Below are 18,589 nucleotides of genomic sequence, written 5' to 3'. Positions count from 1 at the left end.
ACAAAAACGGCAGTGGGCAAACAACAAACAACGCGTCGTATGCGCAATCAACGACAGCATTTATTTAAATATTAAAATCAGCGCGTTGCCAACGAAAACTATGACATCAAAATAAATGCGAAATCACGTGTGTTTGTAGCAACGTGTATATACTGTATTGCATTTTGTGCTATTCAAACGACGAATTCACGCCATTTTCAACACGTGATTTTCACACCGCATCAGCGGCAAAATCAAATCCGTGCACACACTCACAACATGTCGAATGTTTTCGCATACATTGACGCGCTTAATTAATCATTTAAGCCTTTTGCTTCGGGCCTGGGAGTCCCGGAACAACAGTAACAACAAAAGCAAACCGCCGAAAGTGCTGACAGTGCTCGTATTTGTTGTTAAAGTAGATACAAAAAAAAAAATCTCAAAAATAAATAATACATTTCACAAAGCTTGTTACTAATAACATTTTATCATTTCATCTTTTCAGGTGAGTGTTTAACTTGATGTCGTTTGGATTTGATTGCCAACAGCGATGATGTCACCAAGATTGATACTAGATAGCTACATTAATATATTCAGGAGGTACATTTATTTAATTTGATTACTTCCTAATTAAACTGAGGAATATTTTAATATCACTTGAAATAGTTTAGTTTTCATTTATTAACCCAGAACAGTTTTATTTATGTTTTCCAGTTAAGCGGTAATAATATATGATTGTACTTCCCCAATCTCCGTTTGCTGATCTGCATTTCCTTTAATCATCTAGCCCATCAAAGCCTCCGTGCCAACAATTGATGGCGACACCTTGATAACATTGTCACCTAATTAACATGGTACACGCACTTGACCCGACTCTCAGGCACGCAATGTTCCGCATACGCCCCGTGGGCCCTTCTAGAAAAGCAAAGCGACATAGCATTTATGGCGCTAAATTGTAAATTATACAGGCAACAACTAGAAATGAACATGCGCTTAGGTTAACTGCTAGGGAACTTGGCTAACAGAACCGGAAACGGAAGTCGCCTGTCAGCGGAGAGTGAGAGGGCGATATAGGGAGAAGGAGAGAGTTGGAGTGTGAGAGAGAGAGAGAGAGAGAGCCAGCCTGTTGACTGTTGTTGTGTGCCATTTAAATATGTCATAATTTCATTTATGTGCTCCCTCACACTCTCCCAAAAGTCAGACATGTCATGTTCTTGGTGTGAGTGTGTGTTTTGGGTTATTTTTATGGCATGCACGAAATGTTGTTGAAACACCTGTCGCCATTTGCCGCCTGCTTGCCGGCTTTCTGTGCTGATGAGACGTCATATTTCAGAGCGCCCCCCAACTGGCAGGGGATATTAGTAGGCCGATGGGTTTTTGGGGCCTGCCTTTTGAATTGTTTCAGAATTTTCGGTCACAGGGCATCGCAGATTCGACTCGAAGCGACTGCCTTGCGATTCGCTTGCTCTTTTTTTTTCGCTGCCTTACAACCGCATGGCTGCAAATTATTTAATTAAGTGGCACTCACCTTGCTAATTGTTTAATTACGGTCGCACATGGTGGGTGTTTGTGTAACACGGTTCAGGCCGCATTTTACTCGGCAACTTTCAGCAAACTGTTATAATTGACAGCGCCAACCACTGACGACGTCGCAACCGCCGACCTGACTTCCTCACATCCATCACGAAGGCCTGGTGTTTCCTGTTTCCCGTTTGCGAGTAGTTTGTCTTGGTTGCGGCAAGCGGTAATTGCCACGCCACTAAGTAGGCAGCAACTTTCTTAACGGCATGTTAACAAGTTACATAACTTTTTGAGATTTTTTTTGCACTAAGTACAATATCTTGTTATCCGTTTTGGAATGTGTGTAGTTCATAATTAGGATTGGTGTTTGGATTTTATAGTAAAGTAAAGTAACTATATTGTACAATATAAAATATATTTTTTTATCCATAAATCTTATTGGTTTAAAACAACTTTAAAATTAACTACAGAACCCTAGGGATTTTTGTAACCCCCAAAATGTTTATGTGATAAAATAAAATGAATTTAAAGGAATATTTTTGGAAATCTTAAACTCGGCCCTACCTTAATTACAGAACTTTGTAGGAAACTCCAAACAGAAATCTCTAAAAACATATAAAATCGTGCATATTTACTGACCTAATTGATTTGAAAGCAGCCGAAAATCGAATTTTCCATTTTTATGGTATTTCGATGCAATTAAAATGAATGCCTCATTTTGGTGGCAACGTTTTTGTGGATCGTTTAATTAGCAAGGGCATAAATTAGTTGCCATGCTGCGCGGGTGAGCTCTATTTATTGATGTGTGCGGGCATCTAAAATTATGCAAAATGCAATTTTATCTAATTAAAATGGACACGGTCAGAGCGGGGCTACCTCCTGCAGCGACTAAGCCTTTAATGAGCTTATATTTATAATTTTCAACTGGCTGACCCCCGATGGGAGTGTGTGCGAGTGCCGGTACACGGAGTGCGGGGCGGAGTGCATAATTCGTGGCATAGTTTTGGGCGCGCTTTGCTTTTAATTAACCTCGATGGCGGGTTAAACGTTTCGACACAGCCACGAAAACAAATACCCACATAAATATATTGGCGTGGCTCTCTAGCTATATTTTCATTTGGCACGCCACATAAGCGCTGGAAAAAGGATAAACATAAAACTTGTCTCTGTTGTCCTCTTTTGAACTCTGTTCGTGTTTCCGTCCCTTTTTTTTCGACCTTATCCACTTAGTCTTATTAAAAAGCTCGTCTCACTGAAATTCAGACTCAGCTCTACATTTAAGTAAAAAACGACTCATGTTACCCGTTCATAAAAATTACGCCACAAGCCGGCTAAGTATGGAACCTAAAATACTTATAAAAAAACTATGGAAAAACATGGAAAATATATATTTTATTCAATTATAGAGGTTATTTAATTATAGAGGTTAGAGCGTAAAATGTATGAGAAAGTATGATTTTATATATATATATATATATATATATATATATATATATATATATATTTTATATATTTTATATATCCAGTTCTTTCGGAGCAACAATATTTTTTAATAATTTTCCTTAATCAAAGAGTAATTTTAAACTCGTCGTTCTTGGCCACAGGTTGTTGCTATTTTTTCGCATATATCTAACAAGTTCCCCCTCTTTATTTTTCCCCGAGCTTCCCTCTTGTTTGGCCATAAACAATTTGCGTTGATATAGAATTTCCGGTATGACGTAGATATGCGAATGAAATGCTTTTTTAAATGTTTGCCACTCCGGTGTCGCCTGGCGCTTCGTGCCGCATGCAAGTGAGTGTCTCCGACCCTTTCCCTTGCATCTGCCCTCTCGCTTCCGCACACCAGCTTCATGCATGGCATGGTTCTCCATTCTGATTTTGCAGGTGACTTTTTGGCTTTCATCTTTGCCGTGTCTCTGTCTCACCTTTTGGCAGTGTGTTTTGTTTGGCACGCAAACTTTTCTGCTTGTATCGAGGGTCATGTTTCATGTGGCTTCCGCTCTGCACATGTGTGTTTGTGTGTGTGTGTGTGTGTGTGCAGGTGTTTGTGTTGCTTACTTCCAGGTGGGTCAGCGGTCGAGCTAGTGTGTGTGTGTGGGCTTGCGTGTTTGGCTCCAACTTGGTCGTGTTCCACCGAAATTTATGACGACAATCGTGTCTATCTGACGGTCTGTTTGTCTTGGCCTGTTGCCTCTAAGCGTTTGCTCGATAAAAATCACACTTTAATCATGGAATGCTACCCGACCATTTTACATGGAAAAACAAAGAATAATACGAAACTCGAAGTCACTATATATTTCAGCTAATTTTTTTGTACTATTTGCCAAAGTCCCCAATTTGAGCAGTAAAAAAATGCAGCAATGGACTAAAATGGTTGAAACAACATTACCTGCAACAGCTGGTACAGTAGAAATCATACTATCCATTTATGTCTTTTGCTAATTTTTTAACTGTGTAATTTTAGATATTATATACATTAAATTTGAAAACACAACGAAAAATTCCTACTAATTTTTCTCTGTTTAGCCAGTTTAGTGACCTGGAACTGTACTCGATGCCAAAAACAGTGTGAGCCAAAAATGCGCAGCTTCTAATGGCCAAACTAGTGTCCACACTCTCCATCTCAATTTCACCGGGACCGCCCATAATCGAAGCCCGAATGAGAAATTCTTGTTGCACATTGAAAGAGGCCAGATTCCAGATTCCAGGCCATGCATTTGGCCTCGTTTTCATTACATTCCGCCTGGCATCGGGGCCATCGCCTAAAAGTAGCCTCCGGCGCATTTAATGCACCCACATTCACATGCACTCTCTCAGCGAAATGTAGACAGCGGGCGGCTTCATCATTCTGTGTCCATTAAATCGGTTGGCTCCAGCCGCTGAGTGGTTATTGATTAATCGCCGCAGTCGGGACTTCCCCGCCATGGGATTCGCTGTCTCCTTCTCTGTCTCGCTGTCTCGCTGTCTCGCTCTCTCTCTTTCCCCCTTTCCCCCTTCGCCCCTGACCCCACGACCCACGCTTTCAATCAGACCCCTCTTTTTGTGTGTGAATTCAAGTGTGCACGGAAGCGCTGATAGCTGATGTTGGCATGTGGGCTTTAAGCCAGCACTTAAGTTAACCCATTAACGTCAGCGAGGCTGGATGCCATAAAAAGTTCGCCAAAATGCTTCCGTATCACGAGAAAGGACACAGATTGCGGACTAAAGTGAAATGCCGCGAGGTATTTAACCTGATATAAAATAGTTATGTGAAATTACTGTCTGCACTTCGTGTTTCAGAATTTTCTATAGCCTTATTACGAAACAGTTTCTGCTTTTAAAATATGCCATCAAACGAAAGCTTTTGATTATATTTTTTGTAGGGCCACTCATGATTTAAAATCAAAATTTATTTATTTAGCGGAGTACCTTATTTGGGAGAATTTTAATGCAAATCATTGAATATAGGTGAAAATGTATATAAGTTTATGTAACAACATTTTAGTACATAGTACATAGACTTTTATAAAAAAAAATATAGGGAAAACTAGAACAAAATTTAAAATATTTTCCTCGCATCTAAAATTCGTTTCGTTTACTCACATAGAATTTTTTAAGGGGCCAATCATATTAGGTGAACTAAAAATTGTTTCAACCGAATAATATTGCATTATTCAATAGGCAATTGTTTCAAAACCTCTAGGGATTCCATGAATGCCCGGATATGATTTCATATTGCTTTTCGTTTATTTTCGACGATTGGCTGTGCCGCTCATCGATTCATTACATTTGGTTTTTGCATTCACCAAACCGAGAAATAAATGGGAAATTTCCGCGCTCCGTGCATGCACATTTTCTATGGCCGGCAATCAACGGGGATAAAACTATGCAGTATGCATTTTTCACCAGCCGCAAAACAATGATTGCCATTGTTCGCCGTCGGGCGAGTTGTTTTGTTGATTTACTACTGACCCGATTTTCGGGCTTGTCAACACAATGGCCTAGTGACTAGCCGGGAATTTGTCGCCGCTGCATGGCTATGTGCAACTAATAGTTACATTCTAGCACCCGCACGGGTGAGCTACCCTCGAACCATTGCGTGGCATAACTTTAGGCGCCACATATGCAAGCCATTGTTTCGGGCGCAAACAGGCATGCAACAGACATGCCACGCCCCCCCCCCCCCAAAACCCCGAGCGGCCCCTTCAAGTTGCAGGAAAATGCCTAAAGTTATGCGATGCAATTTTTAGGGCCCCGTTTTCCACCCACCCGCGGAAAAAAAGCGAGCACGCCTAGGATTTCCCATTTTCCGTTTTTCCTCTTTTTTCCACTTTTTCCTGGCTGCTTCAAATTGTTGCATATTTTGTGGCACATGTGTTGGCGTAATTTGGTTTATACGTCCACGGCTTGACAGGCGGCAGGAAAACTGGTGAAAAGGCGATGACGAGAAAACGTTGGCGGTATGGAAGTTTAATTTGAGTTTTCACTGCCTCTTTTCGCTGCCAGTGGCTATCATTTTCAGGCTGAACGAATCCAATGATCGCCCTGACTTTTCATCGAGCTGTGACAATTTATGTGCCTATATTTCCAGGGCTTTTATTTCTTTCCTAATACAAACTCTCGCCTGCAGTTTTGCTGCTTTTGCATTCTGTGATTTTTCATTGTGCCAGTCACTCGCACACACTCTCGCCCTCTTATTGGTGGTCCTTCAGCTGCCTCTTGTGTGATATTGAGTGCACTTTGTCAAAAGTTATTTTGCAACATTTGCTATTATGCGCTCGATAACAATTTTATAACATTTTCTACCAGCCCCAGTCTCAGCCCCAGCCCCTGATCCCTTCAGCTGGTTTTTTTGCGTTTCGCAATTTATTGTGTTACATATATTATTATTGTGTACTGAAAAATGCATTTTTCATGACATAACAACGACCCGCGTTTGGCATTGGCAGCCCGAATTGGGTTGCCAGCCGCCCATTTCCCATTTCCCATATTCCATATTCCATCCTCCCGGCTACGGACAAAGTTTTGGGTTGAAAAATTGGTTTCTGGGTTGGCTGGCACTACTAGGGTCCTGGTCCTCCAGCTCCACGGCATGCGTATAAATTGTTTGCGACAGTAATTGGAACACAATGTTAAAGCATGAAATTTTAATTTGATTCTCGATCGAGCCCTTCGAGCTTATTCAGGCTTGCCCGCAGATAAAAGTTGCCCCACATCGAAGTTAACAGTGAGTCGTTAAGGAAAGTTGATTTGATTGAATGTATAAATATAAAGAAGAAATTCACATGTTATCAAGGAGACAATTGGCTGCTTGAACTATTTATTTAAGATTTGAATAACATTCCAAATGATTTTTGTATGGCCCAATTATTTACTTAACTTTATACATTATATATTTATTTTAAATTTTAAATTTCAAGCATCAAAAGGAAATTCCTTAATTATCTAGAGATAAAATAGTTTGGGAAACCATAATTTTTTTTTTGTGTATTGGTTGCAAAGAATTTGTTGTAAATTCGTTTAATTTTTTTTGTTTTAAATTTAAGCCATTGCTCATATTATTATCTATATTATCTATGATTATAAATTCAATACATACATTCACATATCGTCAATTTCCTTTGAACTTTTCTGTTTTCATTGTCTGTCATTTCTGGGAAAACTTGTCTGCAACTAGTTGTTGACTTCAATCTACCCGCTTGATTGTTTTTTGACGCTTCTTTGGCTTCCGTCGTTGGCCTTCTCGGCCATATGGTATTGCCTGAATGGGGCTTCCATGCCACTCCGCCGTAATCGAATGGCATTCTTCGAGGCTTTCAGTTTCCAGGTAACCCACATGGCAAAATGCCAGTTGCCTGCTGGGCATTGTCTTGAGTTGGTCTGTCTGGCGACTTGACCTGGCATTCAGCTACCTTTGTTTGGGCTCATTTCAGAATTGGGCTTAAAGCTGGTCTTGAGTTTTACTAGATTTCTCTGACTTAATCCAATTAATCAGAAATTTCTTTTCGAATAGGAGGGGGCTTGTAAGCCGCTTAGCATTATCAATCAATTTCGTATACATATTTATCGGACATTCTTATCCAATTCACATGCGAAAAGTTCTAAAATTCGATTAAAATCCAGAAGGCATATAAAAGCCAAAACAGCAGCAGAAATTCGCATCATTAATTTTTTGCAGCAAAAATTTATGGCCTATGATTATGCAGGGGGAAAAGAACAGACAAGGGACAAAAGTGAAACATGGGAAAACCCATTTCTAACTTTCTTTCCCCCACGAGGGGGGCTCGTTTTTCGCCTACCAATCATTATTCAATATGTTGACTTTTGTGCTTTCCACATTTGTTTCGCTCCAAGCCACATAAGTCATGTTGTCGGTGGAAAGGCGGAAAATGGGTAAGGGCATGCAAAGACAAAGAAAAATTTGTTCAAGTGGTTCGAAGGGAAAGCGCAGCGCGTCGATGTGGAAATTGTGATAGTGAAAAGAGGATGAGGGCTGCTCCTTCCTTTTCGCCCGAACCCCGAACCCCGAACCCCGAACCCCGAACAATGAACTGTGCGGCAACACTGTCGAAGTTGTTTAACTTTGCATTTGTCCGGGTCCTGGCTAACCCTGCTCCTTTTCGTCCTTCCCCAATCCGGGTTTCCAGAGCAGCAGCTTAGCGTTGCCTGTGATTAGGGCCACCTACAAGTGTCAGCTGAGCTAGTGAAAAGGATCCAGGTGTCGCTTCTCAGGTGGGAAATCACCAAACTTTAACTAGCTATCTAAAGTTTATTCGACGAGGCTTTTTAAAGCATTTTTTAACGGCGGCTCAAAAATAAATCTCCGTAAATCAGAATAATCTGCAATAATGGAATGCATTAGATTCATTTTATGTTTGCTCATCGCAAATGCAATTAAAAGTTGCGAAATTAAAAGCAAATACAAGGACCGAAAAATTTAATTACGCATATTAATGCAGCCATGGCGGAATGAAAAATTAAGACTATTCCCTCGCCGCTCTGTTTGTATTTATTTATTTTCCGCTCCTCGCGCTGGCAATTCATTTGCCATCAATAAAGCCACCGCAGATGGATGGATGGGATGGCACACACTCTTTTATTGTTTTTCACCCCGTCAATTATTGGGAAACTTGTCAATGGAATGATTTTTCAAGGCGAGCTCGAAATGAAATAAAAATTCAAGCTGCAAATGAACTTGCGTCAATGGATGGTTCAGCTTTCGGTTTCGGTTTTGTAAATTTAATTTGCGTTTGCCCAACTGGTTTTCGCCTGGCACTCGCCTCTATTGCCTGATGTTTTGCGGTTAACCAAAAATGTTCGTCTGCAACACATTTGCAGTTTTACAAAGCTCAACGAAATGATTTCATCCGAATTTCCCCCTTTTGGTCACCCATCTAACAATTTCCCGGGATCGTTTGCATTGTTGCGGTAAATTGGTAAAATTTACATACCATTGGCTTTTATTGTTTATGTATCGCTGGTATTATCATGAGTTTGCTGATGATGGCTTTAAAATTGCGGCGATTAAAATGGCACTTGCTGTAACATCTCCACTTTCAGTTTTGCTTTTATTTAAATTGGTTTGCACAACCCTCAAAACAACACTTATAATTGGCATTTTCTAATTATTCAACAATTTGTCAGGGCATTTGCTTCGCTTGATTATTGATTTGTTCATTGGTTGGAGTAAGTCAATTATTCGGTTGGAAAATCGTCAACAACAGATAAGTGTTAAAGTTTCAAAGTTCTTTTCATATTTATTGGCAGCCTAAATAATTTTAAAGCTCGATTAAGCATAGAGATTTTATTAATTTAAACAAAATATATAATAATACTAGAGAATTTAACATTCATAAATATAAATAAAGGATGATCACCAGAAGCGAAATTTTCAAAACCGGTTCTTCGTTGTGAATTATGATGATTATTGTGTATTGGTTTTTACCGAGTATGAACGCAATATTCTGGTCTTGCTTTTCAAGGATATACTTTCGTTTTCTCTTTTTCATCCCAGGCCATTTTAAAGGCCATAAACCAAAGACCACTTCACATTTTGACCATAAATAAGAGAGCGCACCGGCTTTTAAGTATTTCGCTGGGGAAACGTGCACGAAATGTGGAGAACTAGTGGCTGCTCCCTCTCGACAGCACCTGCCCTTAATGGTTTTGCCACCATATGCTTGATTTATATGACAAAGGAAAGTCGAGGGACTTTCAATGCATCTGCTGCTGTCCGTTAAGTTGACTCTCGGCCGACTTTGGTCAACCTTCGAGCTTCTGTTAACATACAATAGTCATGTAATAGTTTGTCACAGCGCTTCGTTGTTGGCCTGGCATAGTGACAGCTGTGCGACATGTCATGGGATACCAGATATACCAGATGCCAGGAGCGAGGGTTTGGTTTCGAGGTGGCATATTGATGATGTGCGTCAAATGTCGCTGCTGTTGCTGTCAATTTTGTGGGCCACAATGGCGGGGGCTTCCCCTTTTTCCGCTCTGCTTGTTTGTCAGTGTTTTCCCCATGGCAGCGGTTGCTTCATTTATGTTGCTCAGGGGTCAACTGTTGTTGCTGTTGCAGTTGTTGCAGTTATTGCAGTTGTTGCTGCTGCTGCTGCTGCTGTTATTGCTGATTTTACTGATGTTGCTGCTGTTGTTAGTATCCATTGCTGCAGCTGATGCTGCTGCTGCGGCTGCTGTTGCTGCTACTGTTGCTGCAGCTTGTTTGACAAATTGATCGCGTGATATGTTTGCCCAATGATGTCATTGTTGTGCGTTGGTGGCCGCACAGTTGTTGCACCCACTGTTTGCTGCCGCACAAGCATATGCAGAGCGGCATTATTTGGCACTATGTACAGTGGTCTCCACTAGGCCGCACCCCTTGTGTGTACATTGTGCACTCGAAATTGCTTTCAATGTAAATCGAAACCTTTGTGTCCGGCAAATAGCAAAGCCAAAGCGTAACAACTCCAGATTGGTAAGACCTTGTTGGACAACTTTGTAACGGAGTTTTGATTGGGCTCAGATTCTCCATACGTTCACATTCCTCCACTCTTCACGTCTCCAGTCCTTTTCCAGATTCCACATATGCATATTCGAGAACCACTCAACCCAGCTACGAGTGAGGGAATCTCTGGGAGTCCTGGCAACGTCAATTCGTTAACAGCTCCGTCAGCTTTGCTGCTAATTTTGTTTGCCTTGTGTCGCCAGCCAGCCAAAGCCCGGGCAGCCAGTCACAGTGCTGGGGGAAAGTATGGGCACGCTTTGACGAGTCCGAGTGCCACAGTCTCCCCCACTCGTTGTCGTCTCTTTGTTTGCGCTGCACTCCAAACACTGCAGACAAAATGCTGTCGAAAATGCTGCCGCCTGATGTCTCTATCCTGGGTCCTCCTCCATCCTGTTAATCCGCCTAGCGTTATGCAACAAAGTTTTTGTCGAAAATTAATTAATTTCATGTGCAAACAGTTGTTAGAATATTCTCAACCACCATATCTTACCGCTTTCCTGCTGTTTAATTGGCTTAACACATTTTTGCTGCTTTCCATTCTAATTAAATGTCCGTTTTGCAGATTCCTCTACAAATAGTACACATGTGCCAACCTGAAAGCTGAGCGGTTTCGGACGGAAAAAAACGTCGAACAGGAAAATCCATACAACGAATTTCGGGATAAGTGATGAAGTCATGAGACCGACATTCGATCGACGCCTCTGGATATTATTGTTCATTATTTCAGTACAATGTAAGTAGCCAACAGCCGAAAAAACTATGGCAAATCCTGATACCCTCCCCCCCCCCCCTTCCCCTCCAACATATGTTTTTTATGTGTGGGCAGGATGTGGAAATGAATGGGCCAAGTGGCCTCAGCAGGCCAAGCAGCTCATATATTGCCGGGGCAGAGAGAATGGACCACTTTGTATGCCGGCAACGTGTGAAAAATAGTTCACAGATAATCGCAGTCAGGCAGGTCACATTATTTATGCGCCAGCACACCAGCACAGCAGCATACCCTCGTCCGTACCCACATCCTCGTCCTCGTCCTCATCCTCATCCTCATTCTCATCCTCATCCTTGTGATCCGGCTCTCATCCCCATATCAGCTTGATATTCTATGCCACATGCAGCAAACAAAGCCATTTCTTTTATTTGATGTGCGTTTTGGGGGCCAAAATGGAGAAACGAAGCCGAAGAAAGCTGACCCTGGGCGTTTTCTGGTTTTTGGCATCCTACAGACTAACAAAAACAGGTCCTGCATATCAATGGCTATTGTCTGTAAATAAGCAGAATTCAACGCCCCTCTCTGGGTTTTTCCCTCTAATGCAATGAGTAATATGCCATTGTCAATGTCTATTAGGTACACGCGGCGTATGAGTAATATGCGACATTGTGATTTATTTTGAGGGTAGCTTCAATTCTTTTTTTTTTTTGTTGCCAAACAATATATTTAGTAACACTGCTGAAATCACAAATTTTCTCTCTAATTAGGTGACATCTGCGTTTGACATGTGGCGTTTGAGTAATATGATATGATATGGTAGAGTATTTGGCTTAGCAAACGTGCAATACCTTATTACGATGTGTCTTCAGTAGCATATATCATCGGGCTTATGACTTTAGTTTGTTTATTACAAAAATTTACAGACAAAAGATTTCAAAAAAACATTCTTTTATTTAAATAGTAAAAATCTGAAATTTGTTATGATTTGTTTTTATTTTAATCAAGGCTTATCAAAATGTAAAATCTGGTGTTTGCTAACTAAGAGCTCTTAAAAAATCACAAACACATTCGTGCTCTCTCACTTTAGTATCCTTGTAACATAAATCAATATTTGATTTAGGAAACGACTTTTCTAATCAAATCTGGCGAATATCCTCATAAAATCCCTAACAAGCTGTCGCATTCGATACAAATTTTATTGAGTATTCCCAACCGCTCACAACTTCATTGAGCACGGGGTCACTTCAAGGTTGCAATCAGCACTGCAAACACACAGCAAAAACCGAACTGAACTCGAAAATTCAAGCACTCCCCCGTGCTGCAAGAACCGAGAAAATGCCCGGCATTTTCCCCGACAGTTCGCACACAGCGCACGGAAACGGAAATGCGCGTTCAAGAATTTTAATCTGCATGCGCAATTTCGCGTGTGAGCTGTATGCCAAAAATGGCGCGCACATGTCGGCCAACTGGCGACTGTGGCAGCACCATTCCAGAGCTATCCTAGAGCCACCCTAGAGCCACCCTAGAGCCACCCTAGAGCCACCCTAGAACCACCCCAGCACATGGCCCACTGTGGTGCGCCTTGGAATTTCACGCGTTTATTTGCAAAGATTACGAAATGCGACCGGTTCCCGCTAAAGTTTTGTATGCGCTTCCTGCTGCCGGCGCTGCCTTTCCTTCTTGTCTGACTGTGTGCGTGGCTTTTCCCCATCCTTTTGGCCATTTTTTGCTCTGTTTGCTTGTCCGTCCGTCCGTCCGCTTCGCTGACTTGTTATGCATGCAAAAGTCTGTGGCAAATACACAGACCAGGCTACAACAGCACCAACCCGTCGCCTTCCTCGCAGATGCGAGTGACATGCAAAATATTTTTGCATAAAAATGTTTGCCCACCAACACGGATCGTAGTCCTTGCCGCATCCTGGCAGCTGCATCTTACCCGTTCTTTGATGTGAGCCGGGCCGAAATGTTAAATTTTAAAGCATTTCAATTTCGCACTTTTGACACACGCATGTTGAAGATATAATTTGGCCAGATATACCACACTCGCCTTCGTTTTTGGCATTTCACCTTGGATGCGAATGCTTTGAACGCCCTTCCCCTGGGACTTAATGTCCGGCATTTTATCTCATGTATTTAAACGTACTGCGTTTGCTACGTGCTGGCCATGCTAAGGACCCTCGATGCTGTTTGCCATTGCAAATACGAGACGACATCAGCCATGGAGCATATTTCATATTTAATAAAGTGGGTCTCATTTTATTAGGGGCGTTGATGAAATCAGATGATGATCTGCCACATTCCGTGGATTATTGACCTGTTTCATGGCACTCTTGGGTTGTTACTCGTGTCCCATGGTGTTTTATGGTATTTTTTATTGCAATATCAACTCTCTAGTGCTTTAGAACAGTCTGTACTTAAATATTTACTATCAGAGGTTCCACAGAAATATTTTCTCAAACCTAAAAGCCGTCATTAAATACTTTGTACATTATTGAAGGACTTACCATCCATTTGACTTGATTTTTTATAAAAATGTTGAAAGTCATACTTAGGCGACATGCTTCACTTCGTATTTGGTAAAGTGATCTCCCACTTTCCGTGGATTATTGACCTGTTTAATTTCTCTCGTGGGTTATTAGTCGTGTCTGAAGTTGTTTTATTCTATCTTTTATTACGTTATCAAGGTTGGTACTTTAGAACATACTTCACTTTGCCGGCTCTCAAATATTTACCATCTGGGGCTTAACAGAAATATTTGTAAACCAAATACCGTCATTAAGTAATTTGTATTTTACTCAAAGATTTAGGATCGATATGTGACTTAAGTTTTTATAATAGGGTTTTAGTAATATTTAGATAACATTTTCTGAAATAATTCTACAAGGTTCTATCAATTATTGATTGAGGTAAGGTAACTAGTTTTGTATAAACAGAAATATCTGTAAGCCCCTTTAATTTTGAAATAATTATATATATATATATATACTTACGCTTTTCGTTTCTTAAATGTAGTCCATAAAGTAACCTACATTTGCATATATCTTGTCCCGGGAGAGTGCAACAATTTTTATTTTTAAGCTGCTTAAATTTTTGAAGCTACTGATTTTCCAAGAGCACCGACCGCAGGCCATATTTTTTGGCCCACAAACGGGGACGACAGGGGAGGAGTGGCTCTTGAGGCGCTCGAAACTGCGGCAATGGTGGCGAGGATGGGTTCGGTGGAGTAGCTGCCAAGTCGGCGACTTAGTTAGCCACTTTTCTTTCATTGAAAATGCGCCTTTTGTGCCTCAAGTGGCGCCCCCGACTTTTGTCTATTCGCTAACCAACTCCAACATGGCGGCCCTGCCCGTTCCCTGGCGATCCGATGGAAAGAAAAATAGAGCTGGCTGCAAGTTTATTTTAAAACTCGACTTTTGTACGCTCGCTCAAGTTTACTTTTGTGGGGGAATTACTTTTCGGTTATTTTTGTGGCCCAGTCATCGCCTGTTCTCCCCCGCCGACTGGCGAGTATCTGAGTATCTCTTAGCTGATTGTCTTGTTGCTCGGGTGTCGATGCACAAGCTGCAGTGGGTGCTTTCGGATGGCCTTGGTGCTGGGTGGCGGAGTTTATTATGTACGCCAGTTGAAGTCGATGCTGCTGTTTGCGCAAAATGCAATTATTAAAAGTTTTTCAAGTTGTCCGCTTCTTATACATTTATTTTCCTTTTTCAACGCTTTTGTCGTGCTTGTGCTCTGTAAATTATAGCCGGCGCCATTTTGCTGTCCATAGTTTTCGTCTTAACCTTCTACGCTGTCATTTTTTTGTGCTGTTAAACATGGCATAGCAAATGTAGTCCATTGTAAAGTTTAGCGTCAAGTTTGCCTCAAAGTTTTCGTTAAAGACGTGAGTGGAAAAATGTGGTCAGCAGCTCTTTAAGCCCTGTTGTTTTAGCCGGAAACGTGCACGGATCGCAGAACGAGAGGCCAAAAATACCAGAAAAGCGGAAACGCAGCTAACAATAAGAGCCGCAAAGGGCAGAAAACGCGAACTTCCGTTTAAAATTTCCTAACATTTCAAGCTCACTCTAGTGACCCCAGGGAAAGCCCCTCCAAAGCCCCCTTAAAAAAGGGCATCGTGTGGTCAACACGTAACAGACGCTTCTGGGCTTCCTCTTCCTGTCCAGACCGACCGAAATTGGCCGCACACTAAATTGCACACCTGAGAATTAATGCGCCGGCCACTCGAAAGGCGTTTTCCGAAGCCCGAACGGCGGTGCGAAATGGTAAATGGAAATGGGAGCAGCAGTAGCGGCAGTAGCAGCAGCAGGCCAACAAAAGGTGTGAAGGCCGAAAGCGTTGCAACCTGCAGTCGCAGGCAAATGCAAAGTCAAATGCTTTTCGCAGACAGACGGGAAGCCGCTTTAAAGTTGTTGCCAGTTGTTGGCTAACGCCTGCGGGCCTTTTCCGCTTTTGGCTAAAAGCGGACAGTGGGAACAAGAAGTTTGAATACCATTCGAGGCAAGTTTCTAAAAGAGATCAAGATAAAATGATTTTCAACATCTAGATGTCTGTATATCCGTAAATATTTTGTTGACTTCACATTATTCAAAATCATCTTGTTATTGTGTTCTCTAGCAAAATACTTCAATATATTTATATTAAATAAATTTAAGGGAAGATAAAGAGGAAAATTCTATTCAAGTTGTAATCTGTTTTTGCTAAGTTCATTTTTTAAGCATCATCATGTCATTATGAACTCTATACAAATATTTTTATAAATATTTCCTTGATAACGTATAAAATCAATCAAATCAAGACAATTACAAAACTTTCTATTAAAATAAAAGTTTTTAAATACATTTAAATAAAATCAATTAAGGCAGGCGTGTAACTATTTCAATTATATTTCTTTTACAGCTCTCTTTGAGTAACATATCACATAAATGCGATATATATCACCTTTTTTAAGCCCTGTATGTGTCCATACTTTATTGACCAACTGTATATTGTACGGTTCCTTCTGCTTTTCGACTTCTTTCGTTTTCCCAGGCTCAGACAAAGTTGTTGTCCCATCCGCTCGGTTTTTCCTTTGCTCGCCCTTTGCTGGTAAAAGCAAGTGAAAATAAATTAAGTGGAAGTAAGTCGTAACGAAGTGATACATAATTCTTTGTACTTTTCTTTTTTTGGCTGCTCCTTCCTTTTGCGCTTCTTGGCACCGTTTTCTTTGTGTGCTTTAACAATTGTGTGCAAGTTCGGTGTGCCGAGGGAAAATCGAATGGCTTTAAGCAAGGGAATTTTCGCAAAGTCCTCGGCTTTAAGAATGTTAATTAGCAGCACTATTAGCAGTAGTGGCATTCCCGAAATGAGGGCCAAGTTGGGAAAAGTCGGTCGTCGCCTCGCCTAACGGTAACCTAATATACCGTAATTTGGCTTTAACGACCCAGTCGAGATGCCCGAAGAGGTCTTCACTTGGCGTCTAAATAGCCTAAATAACTTAATATCAACCTGAAACGCTGTGATTGAGAGGTGGCGCCCAACGAATTTCGGGCTACCTTTTCCAGCTTATTGCTACTTAACTAAGCCAACGATATCATTTTATTACACGGCTCTTGGCCAGGACTGCCAACTTGCCAAGCTGGCGATTTCACTTTCCACGGAGCGTGGCTTTAACAGGACAGCCTCTCACCTTTCAGGACAACATAACCATCCCCCCACCCCGCTTATTTCCTCCCAGAGGCCATTAACGTGTTTCGTTTCATTTAACTTTTACGCTCTGCTACCCCCCGAAGTCTCCTCCCAGAAGCCCTGCTATTTAGCACAGGTCCGGAGTTTCCCGAGCGCCCCGTCCCTCGAGTTTTTTGGTCCGGGAAACGAAACTTTTACCTGCTGCACGCTTGACCCCCCAAGGTGGGTGGTTGGGTGTCGGCGTTAGATGTGACCTTCGGTGCTGACAGCAGCCGTCATTAACCTTTCATGACGAGGGAGTTGGAGCCGAAGCCGGAGCCGGAGCACCGAGAACAATCAAGCGGAACAGGTGGGACCTCCGGAAGCTGACAACAACGAAAGCGACAAAAATCGAGGCAACAACCAAAGTGAAACCGAAACTTTGTCGAGTGTTTGAGACAATGTTGTTCTACTGTTACGTCCTGTGTAGCCCTGTTGAACTTTGACTGTGGCGGACTGTTTCGGGGCTTCTAGCAGCTAGGTAATTTGGCTTTAATGCGTCTGGCGTTGAGAGTGTTTTTCTTTGGGCCTCTGACCCAGTTATTTTTGGCATGGCATTTTTGTTTAACTAACCGCATGCCACGCCCACGCCACCGCAGTTGCATATAATTTGGCAACCGCAGTGGCTGGTTGCCACTGCCTGCTTTGCATTTGGCATTTGGCTGGCGAAATGTGTTTGCCAAACGAATTTGGGTTGTCGCAAACAGCGAAATTGGGGACACCGAAAAAATGCAGCACGCTTGCCAGAGCAAATAGATTTACTCAAATATAGAGCATGTAAGCTGTAAGCCCCAAGGTCGCCTATTGCAAATATAGCGGGTGTAGAGAAAATGCTTTGAGCAAAGTTTCTATTCTAGCATACACTTAACAAAAATCTTTACAGGACCAAGTATGATCTGGTGGGTGTATACAAGGTATAAAGGACCCCTGCAGTTCATTGATCTAATATTATTTTACACAAGGGTTTTGAAATCACCAGATTCTGAACCCAAACTGCAAACTGCACGTTTTTATGAGTAATTTAAAGCCCACTATGGCAGTATTAATGCTCCAAGGCGTGCATTACGTACCTACAAAGTTAAAGTTCCTGAATGAATTCGGCTACCAGCATGAAAGAGCATAGGTTTTGCTATTTCCACTGTAGTTCTCAGTGCAATGCCCTGGCAAATCCAAGGGCACACGGTATGCACTTAGCAGCGCATTCGAATGCATTCCGTTTGGAAAATCAATAACCATTGCATAGTGCCACGTGTGAAAGGACCCAAACCACGGATGCCATTCAACCGAGCCAGGACAACTGACGCTACATAATCATAATCGTAACCATGATGAAGCAGCGTCGGTGACGACAACGACTACGACAATGTCGACTGACTGCCCTCGAGTGTTTTATCCTTGACAAATCCTTGTGCAACAATCAGCAGCTACAGCCACAGCAACAGCACCAGCAGCAGCAACGGAAAAAAGAACCTTGTGGAAATGTTACAAGAGCAATGGAGATGGGTAGCAGAACAGTTGACAATGGCAAATGCGCAGCAAAACGTCTAAATGAGGCCGAGGCTGGGTAAGAGACTCGACTCTCGACTCGCCGACTGAATGAGTAAACTCTACTCGTTAAGGTCCCATCTCCCATTTGGCCACCTTGCCGGCTGGCAGCCGCAAATCGGAGCTTGAAGACATGCTCCCACCCACCG

The 18,589-nt window shown here is 42.0% G+C and overlaps 1 protein-coding gene across 1 annotated transcript in view; it reads left to right on the top strand.

The window, feature by feature from the left end:
* Nucleotides 1–18,589, top strand: part of LOC128255488 (irregular chiasm C-roughest protein) — a 125,559-nt gene that overhangs the window by 20,203 nt on the left and 86,767 nt on the right. The window contains exon 2 of the mRNA XM_052985126.1: nucleotides 11,046–11,216. Coding sequence (XP_052841086.1) covers nucleotides 11,159–11,216 — 58 coding nt within the window. The 5' untranslated portion in view covers nucleotides 11,046–11,158. The remainder of the gene's footprint in view (nucleotides 1–11,045; nucleotides 11,217–18,589) is intronic.

Source organism: Drosophila gunungcola (assembly GCF_025200985.1).
Source record: "Drosophila gunungcola strain Sukarami chromosome 2R unlocalized genomic scaffold, Dgunungcola_SK_2 000011F, whole genome shotgun sequence".
NCBI lineage: Eukaryota > Metazoa > Arthropoda > Insecta > Diptera > Drosophilidae > Drosophila > Drosophila gunungcola.
Note: the sequence above shows the minus strand (reverse complement) of the source record. Positions and strands in the feature narration are given on the sequence as shown.